The sequence below is a fragment of the Mastigoproctus giganteus genome, chromosome 3 (genome assembly GCF_048544385.1).
Source record: "Mastigoproctus giganteus isolate SK-2022 chromosome 3, ASM4854438v1, whole genome shotgun sequence".
Lineage (NCBI taxonomy): Eukaryota > Metazoa > Arthropoda > Arachnida > Uropygi > Thelyphonidae > Mastigoproctus > Mastigoproctus giganteus.
This window is the reverse complement of record NC_143577.1, coordinates 68358656-68382306: the sequence shown is the minus strand read 5'-3', so window position 1 is coordinate 68382306 and position 23651 is coordinate 68358656. Positions and strand designations below refer to the sequence as shown.

The window sequence follows — 23651 nt, the reverse complement described above, 5'->3', positions numbered from 1 at the left end:
GTTATGCAGCTGGTCAGGATCTTGTACATCGTTGGGAGGCATGCGATTGGCCTATATTTGGCCGGGTTTATTGTATCTTCATCTTTAGGCTTCAGATATGTGACTCCTTCAGTGAGAAACTTCGGGATTGTCTCCGGGTGCCTTATCATTCGAGTGAACTGCTGTGTTAGGTGCTTGTGTATGCAGGTGAGCCTCTTGTACCAGTAGTTGTGGATGTTATCAATTCCCGGGGTTCGCCAGTTGTGGGTGTTCCTGATCGACTGTTGTACTTCTTCTTCTCGAATCTCCCACTCTCTGATCTCTTGTATAACCTTCATTTTCTTCTTTTCAACTTCTATTCAGGGTGCTTTGCTGTTATGTGTTACTTCGCTGCTCCAGATATTTCCCCAGAACTCTTCGATCGTCTTCTTCTCGGGTGGTCTGTTTCCTACTTTCTCATGTTAACCCAGTTTCCTGTAGAAGGCTCTTTGGTCCTCATCGAAGATTCGGTTGTTTATTTTCCTCTGGGAGCTCTCTTTGTATCGGTGTAGTCTCTTGCCGAGTGCGAGGAGGTTCAGCTTCAGTGGGTCCAAGTATCCTCCTATTCTCTGATTTCTGGTCTCATGGTTGCTGTGGACGCCGTCTCTACTGAGGATGCTCTTCACCTTTCCAATCAATTTCTTATTTCTAATATCCTGTTGGTACTGGGTCAAGCGAACTATCTTGACTTGTAATTCTTCTATCTTCTGTTGAAGTCTTCTTTCCTAAGCTGGCGGTTCCTTCTGTTTTCGGTTCTCCTGCTACTGGTCTCTCGTTTCTTTTCCATTAGTCCTAGTGGCTGCTATGGCAGCACAGTATACGGCTGTGTGGATAGCCTCCAGCGTTGCACCCTTATTGTCAATGTAATGTGGCATTATTTGCCGATTGAGGTGGTCTGTTACTCTCCACAGGATTTTATTTGGCCTCTACTTAGGTATCACGTGGGTTCTCGTGGGGGTACATTCTTTATTATTATTATTATTTGTCGTTTTTCAGACAACTGAATATATGACTGTCACCAAGAAACAGCCGGATGTTGAAAATACCTCTTATTTCATGGCGCCACAGCCTGCACAAGCACAACAGGCGAAAATGAAAAATAACCGAGGTGATGCAGAAGCTTGTGATTGATTAAAAACAGTTTAAAATAAACTTCAAAAAGTAGTCATTTTCTAGACTAAACCAGAAGAGTAGCAAGATAATTTACATGCCTTGTGTGAACAGCTGGAACTATGCAACCCTGAACATATGCATCTTGGGCCGTAGTACATCAGTTATTGCAGCAAAAAAAAAATAGTACACGTAACTTAATTAGTAATAAGCAGTACGTACTGTATTATACATGCACTAATACAGTATCTTGCTACTCTTTGATATATGTATAGTATATTATAATTTTGTTAAATTAGATGGCGCTAGTAGAAAGAGATAGAAAAGAAAACTTCTCTGCGAACACGTGTTTTTTTTTTTTTTTGTCACTGTCGATCGATGTATGTTGGAAGTACTGTCATTTTAAGAAAAATAGTAGCAAGAATCAGTCCTTATTGGAAGCTGGTGTGCGTTATTGATGTGGTGAGGCGTATGGTATACGATATGTGTGCCGTAGAAATCAATTTTTATCTGAAATTGAATTGTATCGATTTTATATTACAAGTTACGTCAAACCATAGCACAAGTATCCAATGAAGTTTACGAAATTGCTAAGTTAAGAAATTCATAAGCAGAGGTGCAAATTTGGTATACGAATAATGGGATTAGAAGTACGAAATTGCCAAGTTAAGAAATTCATAAGCAGAGGTGCAAATTTGGTATACGAATAATGGGATTAGAAGTACGAAATTGCTAAGTTAAGAAATTCATAAGCAGAGGTGCAAATTTGGTATACGAATAAGGGGATTAGAAGTTGTGAATCTTTGGATATACATATAACAGAATATGTTAACTGTATTAAAGAAGGCTAATATACAGAGTCATCGAAAAAGTGTGCCCGTGATTTCCCTTTTAATTATCTTCGGTAATATTTATTTGGACATCCTTCAGCTTTATGGGCGCCTCCGTGGGCAGGAGCAATAGTGCGTACCACACGATTCTTGATTAGACCGGGGTTCGAGCCCTTGACCACCAAATACAGAGGATGCGGAAAGGTCAGGGAATGACCACCGCATATTCCCCGGAGAAATGTGGCCTTAGTTGCGAATGCTCCTAAAAACCAAAATAAATAACAAACAGCTTTAGCTTTGTTTTCCCAATAGTTGAAGATAAAGAAAGAAAGGGGTTTCTATGATTTTTCAGCAAGATGGTGCATTGCCTCATTTCAGCCGTAATGTGCAGAATGACCTAAATGACAGGTTTGCTGATCATTGGATTGGAAGAGTCAGGACTTCTTGGTGCATTGGCCACCAAAAAGTCCTGACCTGGCACCATTAGACTTTTTGTTGTGGGTGCTACCTAAAGGACATCGTCTATTCAGGAAAGATTCATGATCTGCACCATTTAAGAGAGAGGATCAGCTGCAATTGCAACTGTTACGCAGAAATGACTGAGCACACATGGGTAGAGATGGACAACACATAAATACCTTGGATGTTTGCCGATCAACGAATGGTGCTCTTATTGAAACATACTAAGGTATGAAGTAAAACTTGAGATTTTCCTGTAGATATTAACAAATAAATCAATTGATTGATGTTAAGTATTTGCGTTGTTATTTTATCATGAAATCATGGACACCTTTTTCGATGACCCCATATAAAATGGGAAATAAATTATACAAATCATTCCTAAAGGGCTTGGTTCAAATCCAGCATTTCCTCCATCTCTTTCTGTTTAACTGCTTTCCCCCTTTTTGTTTGAGCTATAAGGGAATGGTCTCTCTATGGGGAAACACAATGGCATTATTATTGTTATTATTATTAGCCATACGGTGCAAGGAAGCCTGAGGCTTATGCTGCACCAGCCAAAAAACACTTCCAAGCTAGCATGATATTCAGCTCAGGACCCTGGGTGTGCCAAGCCCATACTCACAAGATGTGAGCCTGAGCCTCTGGGGTACATTTAGCAGAATGTCATTTTGTGTTCCCCCACCTCGCCTGACCTCAGTTAATTTATGGACACGTTATCACAATTATCGTAAATAAAAGATTTAGCTAGTAAGGTATGGAAAAGTTGCTCTCTGTATTGAAAAAAGTGCACTTTTTTACTAGAATACATAACTATAAATTCTCTGTTCTCTTCAAGGTTTTCTGAGATCCTCCTCATTCTCAAATATACCCAACCACTAGTTCCAAGAGAGTTTTGTCCACCCAGCATTAGTGGATCTGGCAGTACGAGAGTTTGCCAGACTGTTACATGTGTATTCACATGTAACAAAAATAAAAAACTGTGACTTTTCATCTGTAGTGGGTGGTGGCAAATAGGCCAAAAATATACTTAGGTCAGAGGTTCCCAAACTTTCTTGGTTCATGTCATCCTTAGTGTCCCAGTAATTTTTTCACGGCGCCCCTATGCCAAAAGAAATACCTAACACAATGGTTTTCAACCTTTTAATAATCTGATTCTTTCTGTGGCAGACAAAAAAACTGCATTATCTTAAAAAAAAGTAACATTTGTAGTGAAACGTATAAGTTATTGTTTGATTACAATCATTTTGTTTGTCACAAAGCAAAGGCATTGTTTCAGATAACGCTTCTATTGCATCAGATAGTAATTGCAAGGTATTGCATCAGCTGTTTCTATAAATAGTGTTGGAAGGTATACACGCTCATTAGTATCCCCTTTTGCAGAGGTGTAAGCATGGCTTCATATGTTCAGTTGACACCAAGAAAAAAAAAAGTGTAGTGTTGTTCTGTCCCAGGAAGGGCTTTTTACATTTGCTTTTGCTGATAAAATAGGCTGTCAACAGTATTCCAGGTTCTGAAATTAAAGAGTGAAACTGGTGATGTGAAGAGAAGACCTGGATCAGGCTGTAAGAGAGTGACTACGTCTTCCCAAGATCGATATTTGAAACAGCTATGCCTTCCTAATCACCATGCTAGTGCTCCTGATTTTAAACTGGACTTTAGATGGCCTCTGGTGTTGAAAAAAGTGCACGAACTATCCAAAGATGGCTTTTGGAATGTGGTCTGCATGCCTATTGGCCCAGGAAGAAGCCTTTGTTGACCCAATGAACGAGGAAGAAGCGACTTGCTTGGGCTAAAACGCATGTTTCGTGGACAAAAGAACAATGGGACCCTGTCATCTTTTCTCATGAATTGAAATTCAACCTGCATGGCACGGATGGGAAGCGATATGTCTGAAGACGAAAATCGGAGGCGTACCATCCTGACTGCATAACACCGACCAAAGTTTCCCACTGGTCAGATGGTCTGGGGATGCATAACAAGCAAAGGGGGGTAGGGCAAATTGTTTATCAATGGAACGGTGAATGCAGAAACCTACACTGCTACCTTGGAGGAGTAACTAAAATCCGTTATTATGGATCATCACACAGACATCCAAAACTGGATTTTTTCAACAGAGCTCAGCACTTTGCCACACAGCAAAATTGGTAAGTTTTATGCTATTTAGATTTAATGATGAGTTTGTCTTCTTGTCTCACAAGGCTTAAAACATACTTACACCAATGTTTTCCCTTGTTTTTCTCCCTTAAGGTGCAGTCATGCTAGCATTAGTGTTGGACTGGCAACAGTCTAGATTTGAGCCTTATTGAAAATTGCTGGTACATAATGTCGTCTAAAATCGCTCAGAAGAAGAAGTCAACAAGTAAGATTCAGCTGCAGGAGAGCATTGTAAGGGTGTGGTACCACGAAATTGGGCAACCATATATCCAGAAGTTGATTAACTGTATGCCAGATCGTTGCAAGGCTGTAATTGCAGCTTGAGGAGGAACAACAAAATATTGAGGACTTACTGATTTACAGTACATAATACTATTACATTAACTTGTAATTTTGTTTGTATATGTAAATGCAATATGTTTAGTTGTCATGATTGCCATTTGCGCGATTTCTCATATTTCCATTAATTACACATTTTACCCTTTGGGAAGAAATTTATGGCAATTAAGTATATCAGGTGGAGTCTTTTTATTGGACTTCATTCACAGAGATATATATATCCCATCTAACAAATGCATTTTGAACATTTCTGCAACCCACAATGCAGCACAAAATACATTATTTGCAAAATTCACAAGTGATGCAGTTTTTTCATCTGCCACTATACATATATATATATATATATAATATTAAAAAATATATTTTATTTGATAGTTATTATAATAATATAATTATAAACAAAATTACAATTCATAATACAAATTATACATACTTATATAATAATTTCATTCTTTATATAGAGGTACTAAATAAACATCAATTAGATCACCACAAAATTAAAAAGATACGGTACAATGGATACTGTACACCTTTTTATAATGAAATAAATATATAAATTTCGAAAAAAAACAAGTTGAAGTAACTTAAACCAAAATGGGGATGCATAACAAGCAAAGGGGTAGGGCAAATTGTTTATCAACGGAACGGTGAACGGTTACATGACACCCCTGGAATGTTGTGGCACCCCGGTTGAAACCACTGACAGGTGTAGAGGAGATAGTGTTTTGTTCCTCTCAGTTAACATGAGTGGTTACTTTATAAGTTGAAACAGGTTGGAATCACAGGAAAAATCACTAGATGGATGGCAGGAGGCAGAGAGTTGTGATAAATGGTTATTCCTCAGATTGGCCTGATGTAAGAAGTGGGGTTCTCCAAGGATCAGTATTAGGACCACTGTTGTTTTTGATTTTGATAAATGACATTGATGTAGGATTAGAGGGTGTGATGTCAAAATTTGCAGATGATGTAAAGATCAGTAGAGTAGTTAATGAACACCGCCAAGCAGAGCTTCTTCAGCGTGACCTAGACAGACTTTAGGGATGGTCAGAAAAATGGCAGCTGTGCTTTAATCCAGCAAAGCGTAAGGTATTAGTAACCCCGAAATAACTTATACTTGGTGGAGTTGAACTAGAGCCAGTAGTGGAGGAAAGTGACTTGGGTGTTACGATACGGTCAGACGTGAAGTTCTCTGAGTGTTGTAGACAGGTTGCAAGGAAGGCCCGTGGTGTCCTATTGATGATTTATCGAACAATTGTTAGTAGAGATAAGTATGTCATAATCCCATTATATAGCTATTGTTCAACCATATTCGGAATTGTGTTTAAGTATGGAGACTGCACCTAAAGAAAGACATTGTGCATCTTGAAAGGGTCCAAAGATGGGTAACTTGCCTGGTTGATATCAGCAAAGGGACGTCCATGTCAGGAAAGACTTTGTATATGTGGGTTGCAGAACTTGGAAATTTGGCACTTTAGAGGAGACTTGATTGAGGTGTTTAAGGCTCTGGGAGGCATAAGTAAAATGAATGAGGAGGAAATTTTCACGGTTAAAAATGATTCTAGAACTAGGGACCATAATTTCAAGTTATGGGGGGGATTTGTTTAGACTGGATTGCAGAAAGTTTTAATTTAGCCAGCGAGTTATAAATTACTGGAATAAGTTACCTGCATGGATGGTAGAGGCGGACAGTTTGGAGAAATTCAAAGGTCAACTGGATAATTACGTACAGGAGAAGGGAAATGCATAGGTTGTCTATTTCCTTTTCTCTTATTAATTATTTATTTTTTAATTTTCTTCTTATTGTTATTTTATTATTTTTTTATTATTATTATTATTATTTTTTTTTTTTGGCTGGTTCAGCATAAGCCATAGTCTTCCTTGCACCATGTGGCCATTGCTAATACTAATAATAACATATTGCAGGGGCAAATAACCTCTCTCCCCCCCCCCATATACACCCGAGTTCATGCTTGCGTATTCAGTTTTGGATGCCAGATTTTAAAGGAGAAGGGAGGGAAAAAGAAAAAATGCGGAACTAAGCAAAAATATTTAGCCTGAAAATATCATAGACTATGAATAGTTTTTGCATATGTGTATTACCATACCAATTGAAGTACCTGCAGTAATTGACAAATTTTGAAATCTTATTTTAAAATGTATAAAATTATAATTAAATTATATGGTGAAACAAGAGTAGTCACTTCGGCTCTTATATTTTAAAGAAAGCTATGTAAGGATGTTGTTTTCAAAATTTTTTAGACTATATCCTTGTTTTGAATGTCCTTTGTTGCAGCTTAAGCAATTGGATACATTGTTGTCTCTGCCAGCTCTTTTGATTATCATGCTCAAAACAGGTCCCAAAAATATATAATTTAAAATTTTTATGGAGACCTTCTTTAGATTTTTTGGGAGGATGCAAGAATCTTAAGTTATACCTCTGCTTGTATGTAAAGGCAGTATTCCAAAATACAGTCCGAATGAATCACTAAATATCGAGGGCCTAGACCCTTCTGGGAACTTGCTAATAAAATTGATTATTATAGAAATATCAACAGTAATAAGAGAATTAGCAATTGCTTGTATAATGCGTTTAACAAGACTCCTTTAAATTTAAAAACAGTTTCATGCATTTTGAAAAGTGAACTTAAATAGAAAGTTCAAAAGGAGAATTAAATGAAAGTTTAATTTTTACAAATGCATCAAACATTGTGGTTAAGAGAGAGAGAGAGAGAGAGAGAGAGAGAGAGAGAGAGAGAGAGGTAAGTCTCATTAAATGATATAAAATTGCTTTTATATCATTTTTAATTCACTTATTATATAGTTTCTTTTGAGACTTAAAGTTTCAGCCATTAAAGGAGAGACTGTTTTTACAGAGATGGGATACACTTAAAAAGGAAGTGGTGCAGTTGCCCTCGTGGGAAGCATAGTCGATTGAATCACTGTCCTCCTAACACTGAATGGAAAAGACTTGAGTTCGAGTTCCACTGATGACGTGAGGAATTTTTATGTGCCTTTTTCAGTTGTGGCTGAGTTAGCATTAGCATTTTTTTTAGCATTAGTAGAGGCATTTGATGCAAGAAAGCAAGCTTATGCAGCATCAGCCAAAAAAAAAAAAAAAAAACCCACTTCCACTTCACCCCTCTGTTCGTTCAAAATACCTGTCCAGCTGAGCCTTAAACTTATTTAGGCTATCAACCTCCACCACAAGGGATGGAAGTCTGTTCCACCAACCAACCACCCGCTGGCTAAAGGTAAATTTCCGCACGTCTATCCTACATCTGTCTTTCCTCAATTTGAATTTATGCCCTCTCAGGTGATTTTTCTGAGCTAGAGGAAGAATCCCATCAGCATTGAGCATGCTTAAACCATTCAAAGCTTTATACACCTCTATCAGATCACCTCGCTGGTGCCTAGTCTCCAGACACTGTAATTTGCAAAACTTAAGCCTTTCTTCGTAAGAGCACCCCTTTGTTCCATTCACTAATCTTGTTGCCCTTCTCTGTACTCGTTCCAGCAGCTCTACATCCTTCTTGAAATGAGGTCTCCAGACCTGTATACAGTATTCTAGGTGTGGCCTGACCATTGCCTTATACAATGGAATAATCACCTCCTTATCCCTGCTGGAAAAATTCCTGTATATCATTGACAATACTCCATGAGCTACTCTTGCAGCCCGTCTGCACTGCTCAGAGAACTTCATATCTGCCTGCACAATCACCCCCAAGTCCCTTTCATTCTCTACCACTGTCAGTGTAGTACCACAGAGTTGATACGTTGCTCTGGGGTTGCTGTTTCCCATGTGTAGTACTTTACATTTATCAATGTTAAACTTCATTTGCCACCTCTCAGCCCATCTGCTCAACCTTTCCAGATCCTGTTGCAGCAGCATAGTGTCAGTAGTGTCCTTGACAACCCTGCCAACCTTTGTATCGTCTGCAAACTTGGACATTAAGCCCGATATACCATCATCAATATCATTTATAAATACAGAAAACAATAATGGACCCAACGCTGAGCCCTGAGGGACTCCACTAATAACATCAGTCCACGATGAGCAGTGTCCATTGATTACCACTCTCTGTCTTCTCCCCTTCAACCACCCCTTATCCATAGCAGCAATTTGCCTCCAATGTCACACTGCTCCAATTTGTGTAGCAGTCTTCCATGTGCAACAGTATCAAAAGCCTTTCTAAGATCCAAGTATATAATATCAAAGTTATTCCCTGCATCCAGTTCTTTTGTGACTGCATCATAGTATCCAATCAAGTTGGTCAGGCAAGACTTCCCCTTAACAAAACCATGCTGTGTCTGAGCTATAACTGAAGTCTTGTCTAAATGATCCTGCAGCGCTTCTTTAACCAGTGCCTCCATTAATTTTCCTGGAACAGAAGTTAAGCTCACAGGTCTATAATTACTTGTGTCAGCCTTTGATCCTCCTTTGTGAATTGGGGTCACATTTGCACATTTCCAGTCTATGGGTACCTCCCCTGAGTCCAAGGAAGCTCTCATAATTATGGCTAAGGGTTTGCTTACTTCCTTTGCTGCCTCCTTTAATATTAGTTGGGCTCAGATGAGGGTAGCATAGTTTTTCTTCTGGAAACTCAGGTTTTTGTCCAGCAAACAGAAAATTGACCACAGAATACACGAAAATTACAGATAGTATACCCGGAGCAATATAGCCTTAGTTACTGACCTGCCTAAAATCCTACTACTACTACAACAACAACAAGGAGGTTCAAGAATATTTGCTAATGATATTGAGCTAGTGGTAGCTTGGTTACAAAACTGCTATTTATGGGGGGGGGGTTGCCCAGATTAATAGATTAAAGCAGCCAAAGGTAGAGAAGTAAATTATTTTTGCACTGCTTTTATTGGACATGTCATCTGGAAAGCTAGGTGTTTGGCCTGCTGGGGAGTTATCATGGTATAAGCAAATATACAGGCTGTGTTAGGGTCACTAAGAGCAAAAAAGATGCATATATACTTTCATGTACACTAATGCTAGGAGTGTAGTAATCAAATTTGATGAATTTGAAATACAGATTACATCATCCAAGTGGATAACTTTAGGAATATTAGAGACATGATGCCACTCAGACATAAGGGATGCAGAATATGAATATGGGGAGTGCAATGTGTACAGACAGGACAGTGGGGAGGAGAAGGGATGCCCTAAGTTAAGAACCAGATAGGATCTAAGGCACTGTACCTTGACACAGATGGCCGGTGCAATTTTGAGTCACTTTGGTGTGCATAAGCACTGGAAAAACAAAAATGAGAGTAATAGTGTGTTATAGGCTTAATGGCTGTGATAAGTAACAATAAACAACTATATAGACATATAGTGGACCAGGGAAACAGAATGTCTTATAATGGTGGATTTTAACTTTCCCGGTATTGACTGGAACTTGTGGTTGATCACTTACACAGTAGTAAGACTTTTCTCTGGATTCATTGAATGACTGTTTTTTACAGCAGTATGTTAGAGAGGCGACAAGAGAAAGCAGTACACTTGATCTGATTATTAGTAGTTGCTACTCTTCATGTATTAAGAATCTGCAGATAAAGGAACCACTAGGTGGCAGTGATCACATTGATGTGGGATTCATTTAAAGATGTACCTACTGTCAAGTGCAAAGGGAAGGACTTGCTTTCATAAAGGTGACTGCAGTGGTCGTACACAGTTTTTAAATTTTATTAGCATTAACTGATGATGATGTTGTTATCAATAGGCAATTCTAAACGAAAAGCATCCATGGAAGCAAATGTAGAAGCTACTAGGTTTTTCATATAGCTAAGATACTGTTCAAGACAGACCCCAATGAGTGTCAGATGAACTGATGAGACTTGTGACAGAAGAAAAATACATGGGATGCATATAAATTATCAGGGGATTCAGAAGTCCACAGTTACAGTAACCGTAAACTGGTCTGCAATCAAGTCATGAAGGGGGTTAGGCAAGCTAAGCTATATTAAGAGAAATATCTGGCAAAGAAAAGTAGTAAAGATTTTTTTTACTTATGTAAACACCAGACATAAATGGATGATTCACATTAGTTGTCTACATTTGAATGTTACCACTGTTGCAGTTTTGCACAAGTTGCTAACAAACTGAATGGATATTTTTTGCATCTATTTTCACACATGAGGATTCACAAATGAGCAGTTTTTCAGGAATGAGGATGTTATAAGTATGTCAAATTTTAACAGGGGCTAAATGGTTTTATGATAACTAAGAAGTGGCAGTTGAAGTTTGACAAATGCAAGGTACTGCATATGAGTAGCAGTAATCCCAGAATAATATGCTGTGTTGTATCAATCAGGATAGTGGAGAACATAAAGGACCCGTTGGTTAATTTGTAAACAGACATGAAGTTCGGTGAACAGTGTGGATGGGTTGCTAGGACAGCTTATGGAGTTTGGTCAATGATTTACGGAAACTTTGCTGGCAGGGATAAGGAGGTGATTATCCCATCGTGTATGGTGATGATTAACCTGCATCTTGATTACTGCATAAAAATTTGGATGCCTTGTTTTAGGAAAGATTTGGATCTGTTGAAACAGGTGCAGAAAAGAGTAGTAAGATTACTTAACAGCACAAAAAATATGCTACTTCACTTCTACAAATTGCAGCCTCTGCAAACTAGGCACTTGTGAGAGATTTGATTAAAATGTTTAAGGCTTTGAATGGATTGAGTAAGCTAAATGCTGATGACATCAGCATTTAGCTTACTGTACCCATGAGCAGGTACAAACTTAAATTGAAGGATGGTTGCATATATTTCTTTATTATACAGAAATTTTCTGTCAGCCAACAGATAGGAGATTGTTAGAACAAACGTCTGTTTTTTGTTGTGAAGGTGGAAGGTTAGAGGGGAGTGGACAGGTGATGTGTGAAGGTTATTTTGTTATATTTTTTTAGTGTTGCTTTATAAGCATGCTTTCTTTCATCGTTTTCCACTACTAATAATAATAATAACAACAACAACAGCAGCAGCACATCATGTCACTGAACAAGAAACCAACACCACATGCACACACATAACTGGTTATGCAGAGATGCTCAGACTGGGGAATCAAAGACATACAAAGCTAACATGCCCCTTTCTGTACAGGTTCCACTCGCCATATTCAAATTCTGCATACCCTACAGTAGAGGATTTAGAATGGCAACTTATTTTGATATTCCCTGTATGTTTCCATTTGATGACTTAGCTAGTACTTCAAATTTATACAGTGCAGCATTCAGATAACATTGGTATCAGGGGACAACTTTAAAATCCATGGTATAAGGGAATGTGTAATAGCAGAAAACAGAATTCTCCCAATTTTTTTAATACGAATAAACAATTACCAAAAGATGACTTTTGCCCTTAGTGAATGAAATAGGTTAAACATTTCAAATTGGAAATACAGTTATTGTAGGTTTTTTTAATCTTTTAAATAATGTTATACTTTAAAATAAAAATATTAAATAGCAATGCTTCATATACCTAAAAAAAATAAAATTTCAGAATTGCCAGTTTCTTTCAACGATCTCATGCTTCCAAATGAAACATGTTTACAGTGAATCCAATTTACAGTATACTACATAAATAGGAAATAAGAAACAACTTGCCCACAGTCTGAAAACCACCATAGCTGAGTGGCCAAATGCTAGGGTATTAAAAAAGAACTTTTTTTTTTTTTTTAACAGGTAACCTTTTAAGTTACACGATTAAGGTGTGCCTGGAAATCATTTCATAGGTGAAACCAACATCTCACAAATCATTTTACAGAGAAAATATTATGCCTGTGTTACATGTAACACAGGCATAATATTTCCGCTCCTGACCCAGTGGTCAGGAGCGGGAGTTCAGTAGTACACTCTTTGAATAGACCGTTGTTCAAGCCCCTGACTGCTAAATATGGTCAATGTGCCAACACATACTGGACCAGCATGGCAGATTGTGGTTCATTTCCCTCAACAATGGAAGCCTCCTCAACATGAATTGTTGAGAAGGCTTCCATCCTGCTGTGGGTTGATAATGGCTGTAGTTTACTTTTTACTTTTTTACATGTCATGTTGTTTACAAAAATTTATAATTGAATATACGGCCACAGATAAATATGGTTCTCCTTTAGCTACACAGAGCTAAATGATTAGTTTTGCAAACATCAAGTATGTAATTGACCTTGCATTGCTGTATTTTTTATTGCATCTCTAATTGAAATGGGAGAAGCTGAACATCTGCAGTAATTACTCTGTTACAAAAAAAAAAAAAATCTTTTTTTTCCTTTTTTTTTTTTTTTTAACTTTAGTAGAGGCATATGATTCAAGAAAGCAAGCTTATACAGTATCAGCCAAAAAAAAAAAAAAAAAAAAAAAAAAACCATTCCCATTTCACCCACCACTCACCTCCAAATGTTTGTCTAGTTCTGCCTTGGATTTATTTAAGCTGTGAACTTCTACAACAACAGATGGAAGTTTGTTCCAGCAATCAATAACAAAAAAGCAAATTTCCACACATCTACAACTGGCTTTCCTCGATTAGAGGAAAGCTATGTGATTAAGGTATTCCTAGAAATCATCAGAAAAAAGGCCAGGCCATCTTGGACATAATTTTTGATAGAAATTAGTGTATTACTCCTGGTGTCCACTATTGTTTATAAAAATTTAATTGTCTGATTGAGAGAATATATTGCAGAAGAGAATATAATAACTCTGCAGGCTACACTTTGGAAACCATTGCAGTAGCTGGTTCCCCCCCCTCTGAGGTATAGAGTTTTTCTGCTAGTGCTGTGGACACGTTATCTTATGTAGAGTGGTTTCTGAACATTACTTAAACTATGCTAGGGTACATTGCTGATACATAACTTTCTAAAATACCTCGAAATGAGCATTGTGTGTATCTTGTTGTGTTTAGTTGTTTCTGGTCACTTTGCTACTAAGAAGCAGTGATCACCAGCAAGGCTGCTTCCCAGTATCCATCCATGTTAGGAGGAGGTGGGCCACAACTATGCATGTCTTTTCTCACTAAGTAGGATGATTTAAGATCCCACACCAAGAAGGCAATTATTTTTTATTTATTTATTTTTTTTTGGCTGATGCTGCATAAGCTTGCTTTCTTGCATCAAATGCCTCTACTAATGCTAAGGCAAAGGGCTAAACCCATGAGTGCTAGCTATCCCATACCTCCAGGAGCTTGATCCAGAGGTAGTTTTTTTTTGTCTATCACAAAATTTGTTTTGTCATAAACTATATTTTTTTATAACCTGCTTGGAAATGATCATATTCACTTTATATCGAAAACTGCTGTTTAACTAGCCATGGTATATCAGTGTTGCACTGTATTTAGTTACTGTGCTCCTAACATTAGTGTATAAGCAAGTATATGTGTGTCTCTTTGTACCCTTAGTAACTCTAACACAGTCCATATAATTACTGATCCTGTGTGCAAAACATAGTAGGCCTTGCCCCCACCATGCTTTCCAGACATATCCGAATGGAAGAATTGCAAGAATCAATTTTTCCTGTGCTTATGGGCTGCCATTAATATTTGAATGCTCGATAGCATTCAAATATTCTTGCACCCTTTCTGTTTAAGTGCACCCTATTCCTCTAAAAACAATTCTCCTGTTAAAAAGTGCAAGCCATGCTGAATTCTTTCCTGTCATGCCTGAGCATAATTCCTGACACTTCCAAATTTATCCATAAGTCATGGCTTTTTCTTTGCATTGCCTCATACCTATGAAGTAAATACTCATATTGCCCATGCTTAATATCACTAGTATCAATATACATAATAATGTCACCTTTTATGCCCATAAAAGATAAATGTTCTACAATATTATTAACCATACCGCCTTGCAGACATACCCCTGTCCTACTCCACCTGTCCTTTTTGCCTTATATACACTTATGTTCAAAGAAAGTGCATCACTTAGGAATTTCACATTCTAACCCTTTTTCCCAATGGTTTGTTACATTAATGATTAGCATCACAAATAGAAATATAAACAAAAGATATTTATTAATAGTTAAGGCAACGCTAAGTAATATTTGACAGGTGCTCTCAAAATATTCCAAAATGAGCACTTGCAACCTTTATACAACAGTTTTGGTAAACACAACAATTATGGGTGAAATGTTATCAGAAGCCCTCAATTTTCTTCAGTTTATCGTTTTAAATGGAAAACAAAATAAAAAGTTCACCAGATGCAAACTAATATTTAGTTGAATTGCCTCTGGCCCTGATGACAGCAGCACACCATCAAGGCATTGACAAGATCAATTTTTGAAGACAATTAATTGATAGTTCATGGTTCCAAACATGAATGGCTTCCTGAAGTTCACGAAGGGTCTTTGGTTTCTTTCTAGCAACTGCAGATTCCATACGATGCCAAGAGTTCTCTATAGGATACAGGTCCAGGCTGGCCAGCTAAGAGTTGTAATGGACTGTTCCGCCAACCATTTTTTTCACCTGTAACAAATGTAAACACGTTACTGTTGAACCTCTAATGCAGAATTGAAGCTAAAGTAACTACAGAATTGCCTACTTAAGCAATTTTTGCCTGATGACAAGAAACAGAGTCGTCCTGAAAGATGCAGTTATTTGGCAGGTTGAAATGGTCTTTAAGGGTTGGCAGCAATTTGTCTTCCAATATAGCCAGGTATCCAATGGCCTTTACAGAACCTTTTATTAACTGCAGGTGACCTACTCAGCGATATGAAATGCACCCCCATATCATTTGGCTGGTAGGGAATTTCACTGTAGATACTATACAGTCTGGATGGTATTCTTCACCACGTCTACGGCGAATCGTTTGTCTCCCATCAGAGCCCTGCAGGTTGAATTTCTTCTCATCTGAGAAAGTAACTGACTTCCACATGCTCGTTACACCAAATTAATCGAGCCTTTTTCATTTTTTGTGGGAGGAGGAGCTTCTTCTTCATAGGACAACCAGCTACAAGTCCATTTTTGAAGAGGTATCTTCTAACTGTTAATGCACTTGCTACCACTCCTTTATATGTTCTTCCCATTCTATTTTCAGCTCAGACGAAGAAGCTTTACGGTTTTTAAGGCATAAGCACTTCAAATTGCGGTCCTGTTTTGGTGGAGAGAGTTGTTTGCATCCGGTTCCTTTTTTCCTATCAGCAGAACCAATATTCTTGAGTTTGGAAAGAAATCTACTCACTGTCGACTAATTACAAGACACTCTTATAAGCAATATGGCAGGAAGAACATTCTTCCTCATGTAAAGCAACAATAGCAATCTTTCTTTGTGATGTCAACTGCATGTAAATCGCCATCTTGACACAAGCAAGGAATGACTGCAACTCTTGCAGAACGTGCTTATATAGCTGAAAGTAACAGCTGATGCAGTATTGTCATCACCTACGCATGTCAATCTTATCTGATGCAATCTGTAAGAAATATTGCCATGTACTTAAGTTATTCAGATGACAATTGCTGTTTTAAGGGGTGATGCACTTTCTTTGAACACCAGTGTATTTTTGTGCCAATAGAACTCTTAAGAATAGCATTTGGTGATCCTCAATGCTAGTCTAACTGTCATGCTGTCTGATGCATGACAGTTAGACTAGACGAGGCAGCTGAATATCTGATGGATCCCCCATTAATTCCATCAAAGGTATTAACCCATATCCTCAAACACTTGAATTCTCGTACCAATTGTTTAGTTCTTTCAAAATTTGAAACTGTAGACAGTCATGATGATCTGTGATTGTATCTCTCTCTCTCTCAAGCTGACGAGAGCATTTCAGCTTGTGTTCATGAATATGTCAACTCAATCCAGGAGTATGGTCCAATGTGATTTTCACATTGGACCATAGCTCTGCAGTCTAATTCTCAATGTATCCTCATCTGGTGAGAGACTCAGTTTACCTAGAGATATCATCGAGGAAAGGGATTGCCATTATTCCTGCCCAGACCATTAGATCACTTCCTCTGTAGGTGATCTGATAGTGTCTGCAATGTATATATGTAACAAAGTTACACACCTTCAAGTGAGAAACTGATTGCTGAGGTACAGGAACAATCCAAAGTCTAAAACACCTGAAATACCTAAAACATTAATACCTGAAAGAGTATTAAAACCTCTGCAGGGGCAGAGGAGGTTTTAGACTTTGGATATTCTCTTTCAGGTGTAGTGAGTTAATTTGTACATTTCAGAAATGAAATGACTTCACACATGGTATTGTTGTATAAAAAAGTAATGAACTTCTATACCAGTTTCATTGATTTGTATCAATTATTTATTAACTGTTGTATTTATAATTTAATTAATAATTTGTTTTATACCCTACCTTTTACCCACCAGTATGTACTGATGCCTTGGCAGCTACTTTAAAAAATTTAATCCAACTCAGAATTTTTTTATTTCTTACTTTTATTAAAAAAAAAAGTTTTTTAAAATATTGTTGAATAATAAAGATTTATTAAAATAGTTTAATGCAGAATGTTAGTTTATTAAACTGTTGTTTAAAGGTGTATTAGTATGCATAAATTTTGTAATTAATGTTCTTCATTTTTATTATTATAGATAAAGACTTATTAATTGCTGTTTTGGCAGTAGCAAATTATGAGTGAAGATGGAGCAGTAAGAAATGTAAGTATGGAAAATTTTAAACTAATTTCAGTGTATTATTATTAATAGTAGTGACAAAATGATGCAAAGAAGCAAGCTTATATAGCATCAGCCATTAAAAATGTTGCCGCCTGGTTTGTCCCATTTATTCTAATTGTTCAATCCTACATTTATTCAAACAATCCACTTCCACAAGATTGGGTGTAAACTTATTCCAATCAGTTACTCTCTAGTTGAAGGCACATCTCTCCTGCAACCAACCATTTTTTTAATTTTAATTTGTGTCCATTGCACCTGAGCATTTTACTATTAGTATTATCCATATAGTGCAAGGAAGCCAGAACCTTTTGCAGAAAAAAAAAATAATAAAATAAAATAATAATAATATTATTATGGTTGTTATTATATTATTTCTCCCTGATTGGGGGGGGCCCACCCTGTAACAGGTACTGGTACCAAGTGCACAGGGTGGTTATATCTGGCATTATTGTTGGTTGAGGAACTCTTTGACTTTCCTACAGGTCTTCAGGATTACAACTTTCTGGAGTTCCTTGTAGGTATTCTCTTGGAGACTTATTGCTGCTAGGCTCTTGTGTAGAGTTGTTGAGGTAATGTGGTATCATTTGCTGATTGAGATGGTCTGTGACTTGCCACAAGGTTTTATTAGGTCTCTGCTTCAGTATGGTATTGATCTTTGTGGGGTCCATTCCCTAATTCTGTTAGAGCATTCTTCCACCCATCTTCTATTCTGGATATCATGACCTCATCTGTTTCTACTTCAGATGCTCTGGGTTATATTTCTTTTGGCTCTTCTTCATCTGGTTCCATGTTCTCCATATTCTTTGGTCTTTTGTAGTTGGTCACTCAAATCCTGCTTGATTTTTTCCAAGATTTCAGGAGTTATCAGCTTCTTTGTGATAGTGGTCCTTCTCTGGTCTGCTCTTCAGTGACCAGAACATCTGGGAATCGTTCCAATCACCTGCTGTGTAGTCTCGTCTTGTACATTGTCATATCGATCTCTAGCTCGGTTACTTCATAATACGTTATGAAGGAGAGACTGCTTCTACAGGGATGGGATACAATTAAATAGAAAGGGTGCAAGAATATTTTCTGATGCTATCGAGGCAGTGTTAGGTGGGTCGGAAAACTGCTAGCCTGGGGGGATACAAGGACTACAGATTAACAGTAGCCACTGGCAGAGGTGAAAGTGATTCTTGCACTGCTTCTATTGGAATGAGCAGCTGCCTGGAAAACAAGATGCAGCGTATTTGAAAGACTGCTGGGAGTCATTGCGGTACAAGCAATGGTGGGATTCAGTCGGTTCGGCAGAACTGATACCTAATTTTTTGTTGAGTTTGGCGAACCAGTTTTTAAAATGGCACTTGTGATCAGGGTTCTCTCTAAGGTGGGCAGCCACCTTAGAGTGAAAATCTGGTTAAACAAATTTCTTGTGAATGATTCTCTTGTTATCACAGGAAGTGATTGACATCACTATGGTTTTCGATTTTTGAAAAAGAAAATTTATTTTTTCTCTTTTGTTTGTTGATCGTATTCAAAACACCATGACCCCATAACCTCTTATGATTAAATCATGTAAGCAAGGATTATCATCACCAGGGATTATCAGCTTGAAAGAATTCTTCCATGCTTTGAATACCAAGCAGCTCTTGTTCATTATTCCAGCAGTGCAGAATGAACCTAGTTTAAATCTTAGTTTGCCCAAATCTTTTTTAGAATTACCCAAATTGTTTCTCAATTAATGTGAAGTCATTCTTACATCACTAGAAGAGTTATTTGACAATTAGACTCATTGAAAATATAGTATCTGTAAATACAGTAAACCCTCGATTTAACGGACTAATAGGGGAGAAGGGGTGTCCATTAAATTGAATATAACTTGGGGGGGGCATTTTTTATTGTTCTTAATGTAAAAAAAAAGCTTTAATACAATATACAGTATTGTACAATATAAAATTATTAAATTATAATAAAGAATATGTAATATTCTGTTGTAAATATAAAATGCTGCAATTTGGCCTTTGATTTACGGATATCAGAAACAGTTTTTTTTTACGCCGTAAATTTCACAAACACATGCTACTGAGACGCCTTGTTCTAATTTCTTAATTAGCTCTAATTTCCGTGCCATGTTTAAGTTCACACACTTTCTTTTAACTCCTCTATCACTTGATGACATTTTAAATTGTAAGGATTGCAAAATTATTTAATAAATAAAGTCACAATTCAGAAATCACAGAAACACTCTATACAACCTGACCGCACGATAGCTTGAGGCAGACTGATACTGAAACAAAGCGAGTTAGTAGACCTGCAATTTAGTGTCCTGAGTTATATTCAGCTCGCAAGTCACCGCCTGCTATTATCTGTTATTGTAATCTGGAAAAACAACTATTTGAAGGCACCTCCGTAGCCAGGTGGGAAGGAGCAGCAGTGCATAGCACACGCTTCTTGATTAGACCGGGGTTCGAGCCCGTCACCACCAAATACGGAGGATGCGGAAAGGTCAAGAAATGACCACCGCATATCCCCAGAGCAATATGGCCTTAGCTGCTAATGCTCCTAAAAACCAAATAACAACAACTATTTGAACATGTTTTCAGAAAGAATAAAAAACAATTTCCTGAATTTGATTATAAAAATAAAAGCAGGCAGTTATCAAAACAATAATGGAAATAGGTAATTATTATTAATTTTTAATTAATAATAACACAAGTTTTGTATAACCTAAAAAAAATAATATAGTAGAGATTAATATGTACATTACTGTATTATTATTAGTCTGGTCTGTTAAATCCAAAATCTGTTATATTGGGGTCCATTAAATCGATGGTTTACAGTACTGTATTTTCATTGACAGAGATAGAGCATTTTACCACCACTGCTTTTTCCAGTCCATAGTTTTGTTGCACTTTTCTCAAACTTGAAACAATTTAATATTTGCTTTTTGTTCCATTGTGTGATGCTGGTGTTTTATATATTTATCAAAAACTAAATTTAAGAGTTCCTGTTTGGTTCTCTCTACAACTTGTCAACCAGTATATCAACTATTTTCCAGCCTACAAATAGTTTTTCTGTTTTCCTGAAAAGGAAAGAAAGTTAAACATGAAGAAAGAGAGCAGAATTATTTTGTTGGTAGGGGAGAAAGAACTGGTTTGGCAAACCACTGCACCCTTAAATCTAAAATTTATGATCTGAAGTTTTATTATATTCTGTTACAATAACTGCTCCATTGACTGTATGGGTTACCTAGTAACACAGGTTTGAAACTTGGTTTCTTAGTAAGTTTTCATGCTTCTAGGATACTTATGAAAATGAGAATACTGAAATATGTTGCTCCGGGGATATGGCGGTGGTCACTCCCTGACCTTTCCACTTCCTCCATATTTGGTTGTCACTGGCTCGAACCCCGGTCTAATCAAGAAGCGTGTGCTACGCACTGCTGCTCCTTCCCACCTGGCTACAGAGGCGCCTACCGATAGCTGGAATTCTGTGGGTTTTCCGTTATTATGGTGAAATGTGTTTCCCCTTCACTGAAATCTTCGGTCATATAAAAAAAAAAAAACATAAATAAATTGTAAGAATCTTCTCTTCTTTCCTATTTTTTTGCTTGTTGCTCTGTATCTCACTTGTGCAATTTGTGTGTGCCGTGATCGTTATTATTGATTGCTTATTTATTTATTTATTTATTTGTTTTAAATTTTACAATCCTAAAAAAAAAAAAAAAAAATTCAGTGAAAAAAATTTACGTAAATCCGTAGTTGCGTAAGTCGGTGACTTACTGTATTGAAAAATGTTCAGCAATCTATGTAAAAAATATGGCGATAGATAAAAAAACAAAAAAACTTACCATGTGCTACTTGCATGTCCAATACGATACTTCCCTTTATTTTTTGCTATGTTTCATATGGTTTTGTCACCAACATTATAATGCTTCATTAAAGATTTAATGGATGACCGTTTTCGAACTTTGAATAATTTCAAGTTTTTGTTTAACTGAAAGCGCAACTCTTTTGCATTTACCCATCATTTTCGCGATTCCAAAAAAATATATATATATATTTATTTACTACTGTATAAAAAAATTTCGACATCCCTGACATAAATAATGAAACAAAATTTGTCTTTTTGCAGTGCGACAGAACATAAGAATCGACACAATGCACTAAACATTTGGTCTCTCTTTTTTTTTTTGACCGGCGGATGAAGACAGGGGTTGCAAGATAATAGGTACATTAATTAATCTCCCAGTGATGACTTATAACGCTACTTCTTGTCTCTTATTTATGACTTGCAAAACACTGTTTATACCTATTCTAGTTATTACTTGAATTTTATAATTTTTGGGTTTTTTTGTTTTTTTTTTTTAATTTGTAGTCTTTCTTGAAGTGTCCTGGTTAATCCGATCCCTGTAAATTGAGAGTCTGCTGTACTCTCTTTACAAAATAAATTCCATCTACCAACTAAGGTTGGCCCTGCTGTGAAAAATTTCCCCATAAGCCTTGCAGTGACTCCTAGGCCTAGAAATCCATAAGGATTTCATAATGAAATACTTCCTGTTATATCTAGGCAGAACTTACAAACACAAGAACATTTTAGCCTATTTTGTGACACTTTTTTAGTATAAGGTTACATTTCTTAACCAATTCATTAGTTTGTTTAAGCTTTAATTCATAAGTCCTCACATGTATTATCATATATCTGCTAGAGCTCAAAATATTTTACTTTGTCAATTTTTGCACCCATTAGACATACTCTGATTCTATGCCACCCGTCTTGCTTATGGAATATGTTCCCTCTCGCCCTTAGAATTAAGACTTCTGCAGAACCAAAGCATTCTATACTGGTTGATCCAATTTTGGTGCTGTATTTGGAAGTACATTACCTGATATAGCATCACACACTTGAGTATCTGATGTCTTCAGACTAAATTAAATACAGGGTGTCAACTTGCTTCCTCAGAGACTTGGTCATGCTTAACAGTATGTAGAATTTAGAATTAATTTTGTTGCACTCTCAACACCTTGCACAAAAAAAGTAACTTTCCATCAGCTAGCAAAAGCAAGCAAAAAGGCCATTACTCACAGGAGAATCACTGCTAGAAATTCTGTCGTCAGTTTGCCATGTTATGACTAACTTTTGTAGATGACTCCATAATCTCATTTAAATATACTTAAAAATTACAAAATATCAAACTATAAATTCAGAAGAGTTCTGGTTAATTACCTTATATATCTATATATAAAAATGGATGAATTATACTGTTTAGTACACTAAGTAAAGATGTACAGGAGAATCTTACTTGTGACTTCATATTTTCTACTAGAATTACCGATGATAAAAATTCTGTGAATATTAAGCTGTAACTTTTTAAATATTTAGCATATACAAAAAATAAGCAAATCTATATGAAATTATAATATTATTTTCAGTACTGTTTGATATTCGAATCTTGTTCACAGGCATTCTCTCAGGTATGACAAGCTAGATTTGCTACCTGAGAGTCTAAAACACTGATGAAACTCATATTCAGGAAATTTTTCACAAGTGGTCTGGATTTTTTGTCACATCTGGCCATTCTACGACAACCAAATCCTCTGCTTGCACCTTCATAATGGTGGGACTATTAGTAACCCTAGGTATAACCCCTAGGTATTTTTGTTTTTAAATAAGTTTTTAAAGAAATCTATTAATTTTAAAGATTACTATTAATATATATTTTTAGTAGCAATGGATAAAATAGATATTTCTCCCTCCCCTTTTATTATGCCATTGTTTCATAATATTAGTTGTATAAATTTAATGATTTTCTATTATGATATTTAGAAAAAAGTACCAGAACGTTGTTCTGGTGCGTTCCGGGTCGAATACTCCACTGGGCAAGACTGAGTTTTAGAAGGATTGAAGTTAACTAAATTTTCTTCATCCCATTGGAGAATTATCTGAAGATCAGAATTGAAGGAATTAAGGGGTGAACATTCAAGAAATTGAAACAGTTTATTCAGGTCAAGGTTTCTCAAACTGAGAGGTGGAATATAGGGATCCGGAAAAGTTGCCCCCCACATTTCACCCCTCGCATTTCACTCTCCACATTTCGCCCCAATAGATAATGAATATGCTATAGAAATG

At 36.8% G+C, this 23651-nt stretch overlaps 1 protein-coding gene across 1 annotated transcript in view; it reads left to right on the top strand.

Annotated features, from left to right (window-relative positions):
* Positions 1-1530: 1530 nt before the first annotated feature.
* Tim9b (Translocase of inner membrane 9b) overlaps positions 1531-23651 on the top strand; it is a 47177-nt gene continuing 25056 nt past the window's right edge. Inside the window, exons 1-2 of the mRNA XM_090370001.1 lie at positions 1531-1574; positions 17460-17525. Of these exons, the coding sequence (XP_090226127.1) occupies positions 17499-17525 (27 nt within the window). The 5' untranslated portion in view covers positions 1531-1574; positions 17460-17498. The remainder of the gene's footprint in view (positions 1575-17459; positions 17526-23651) is intronic.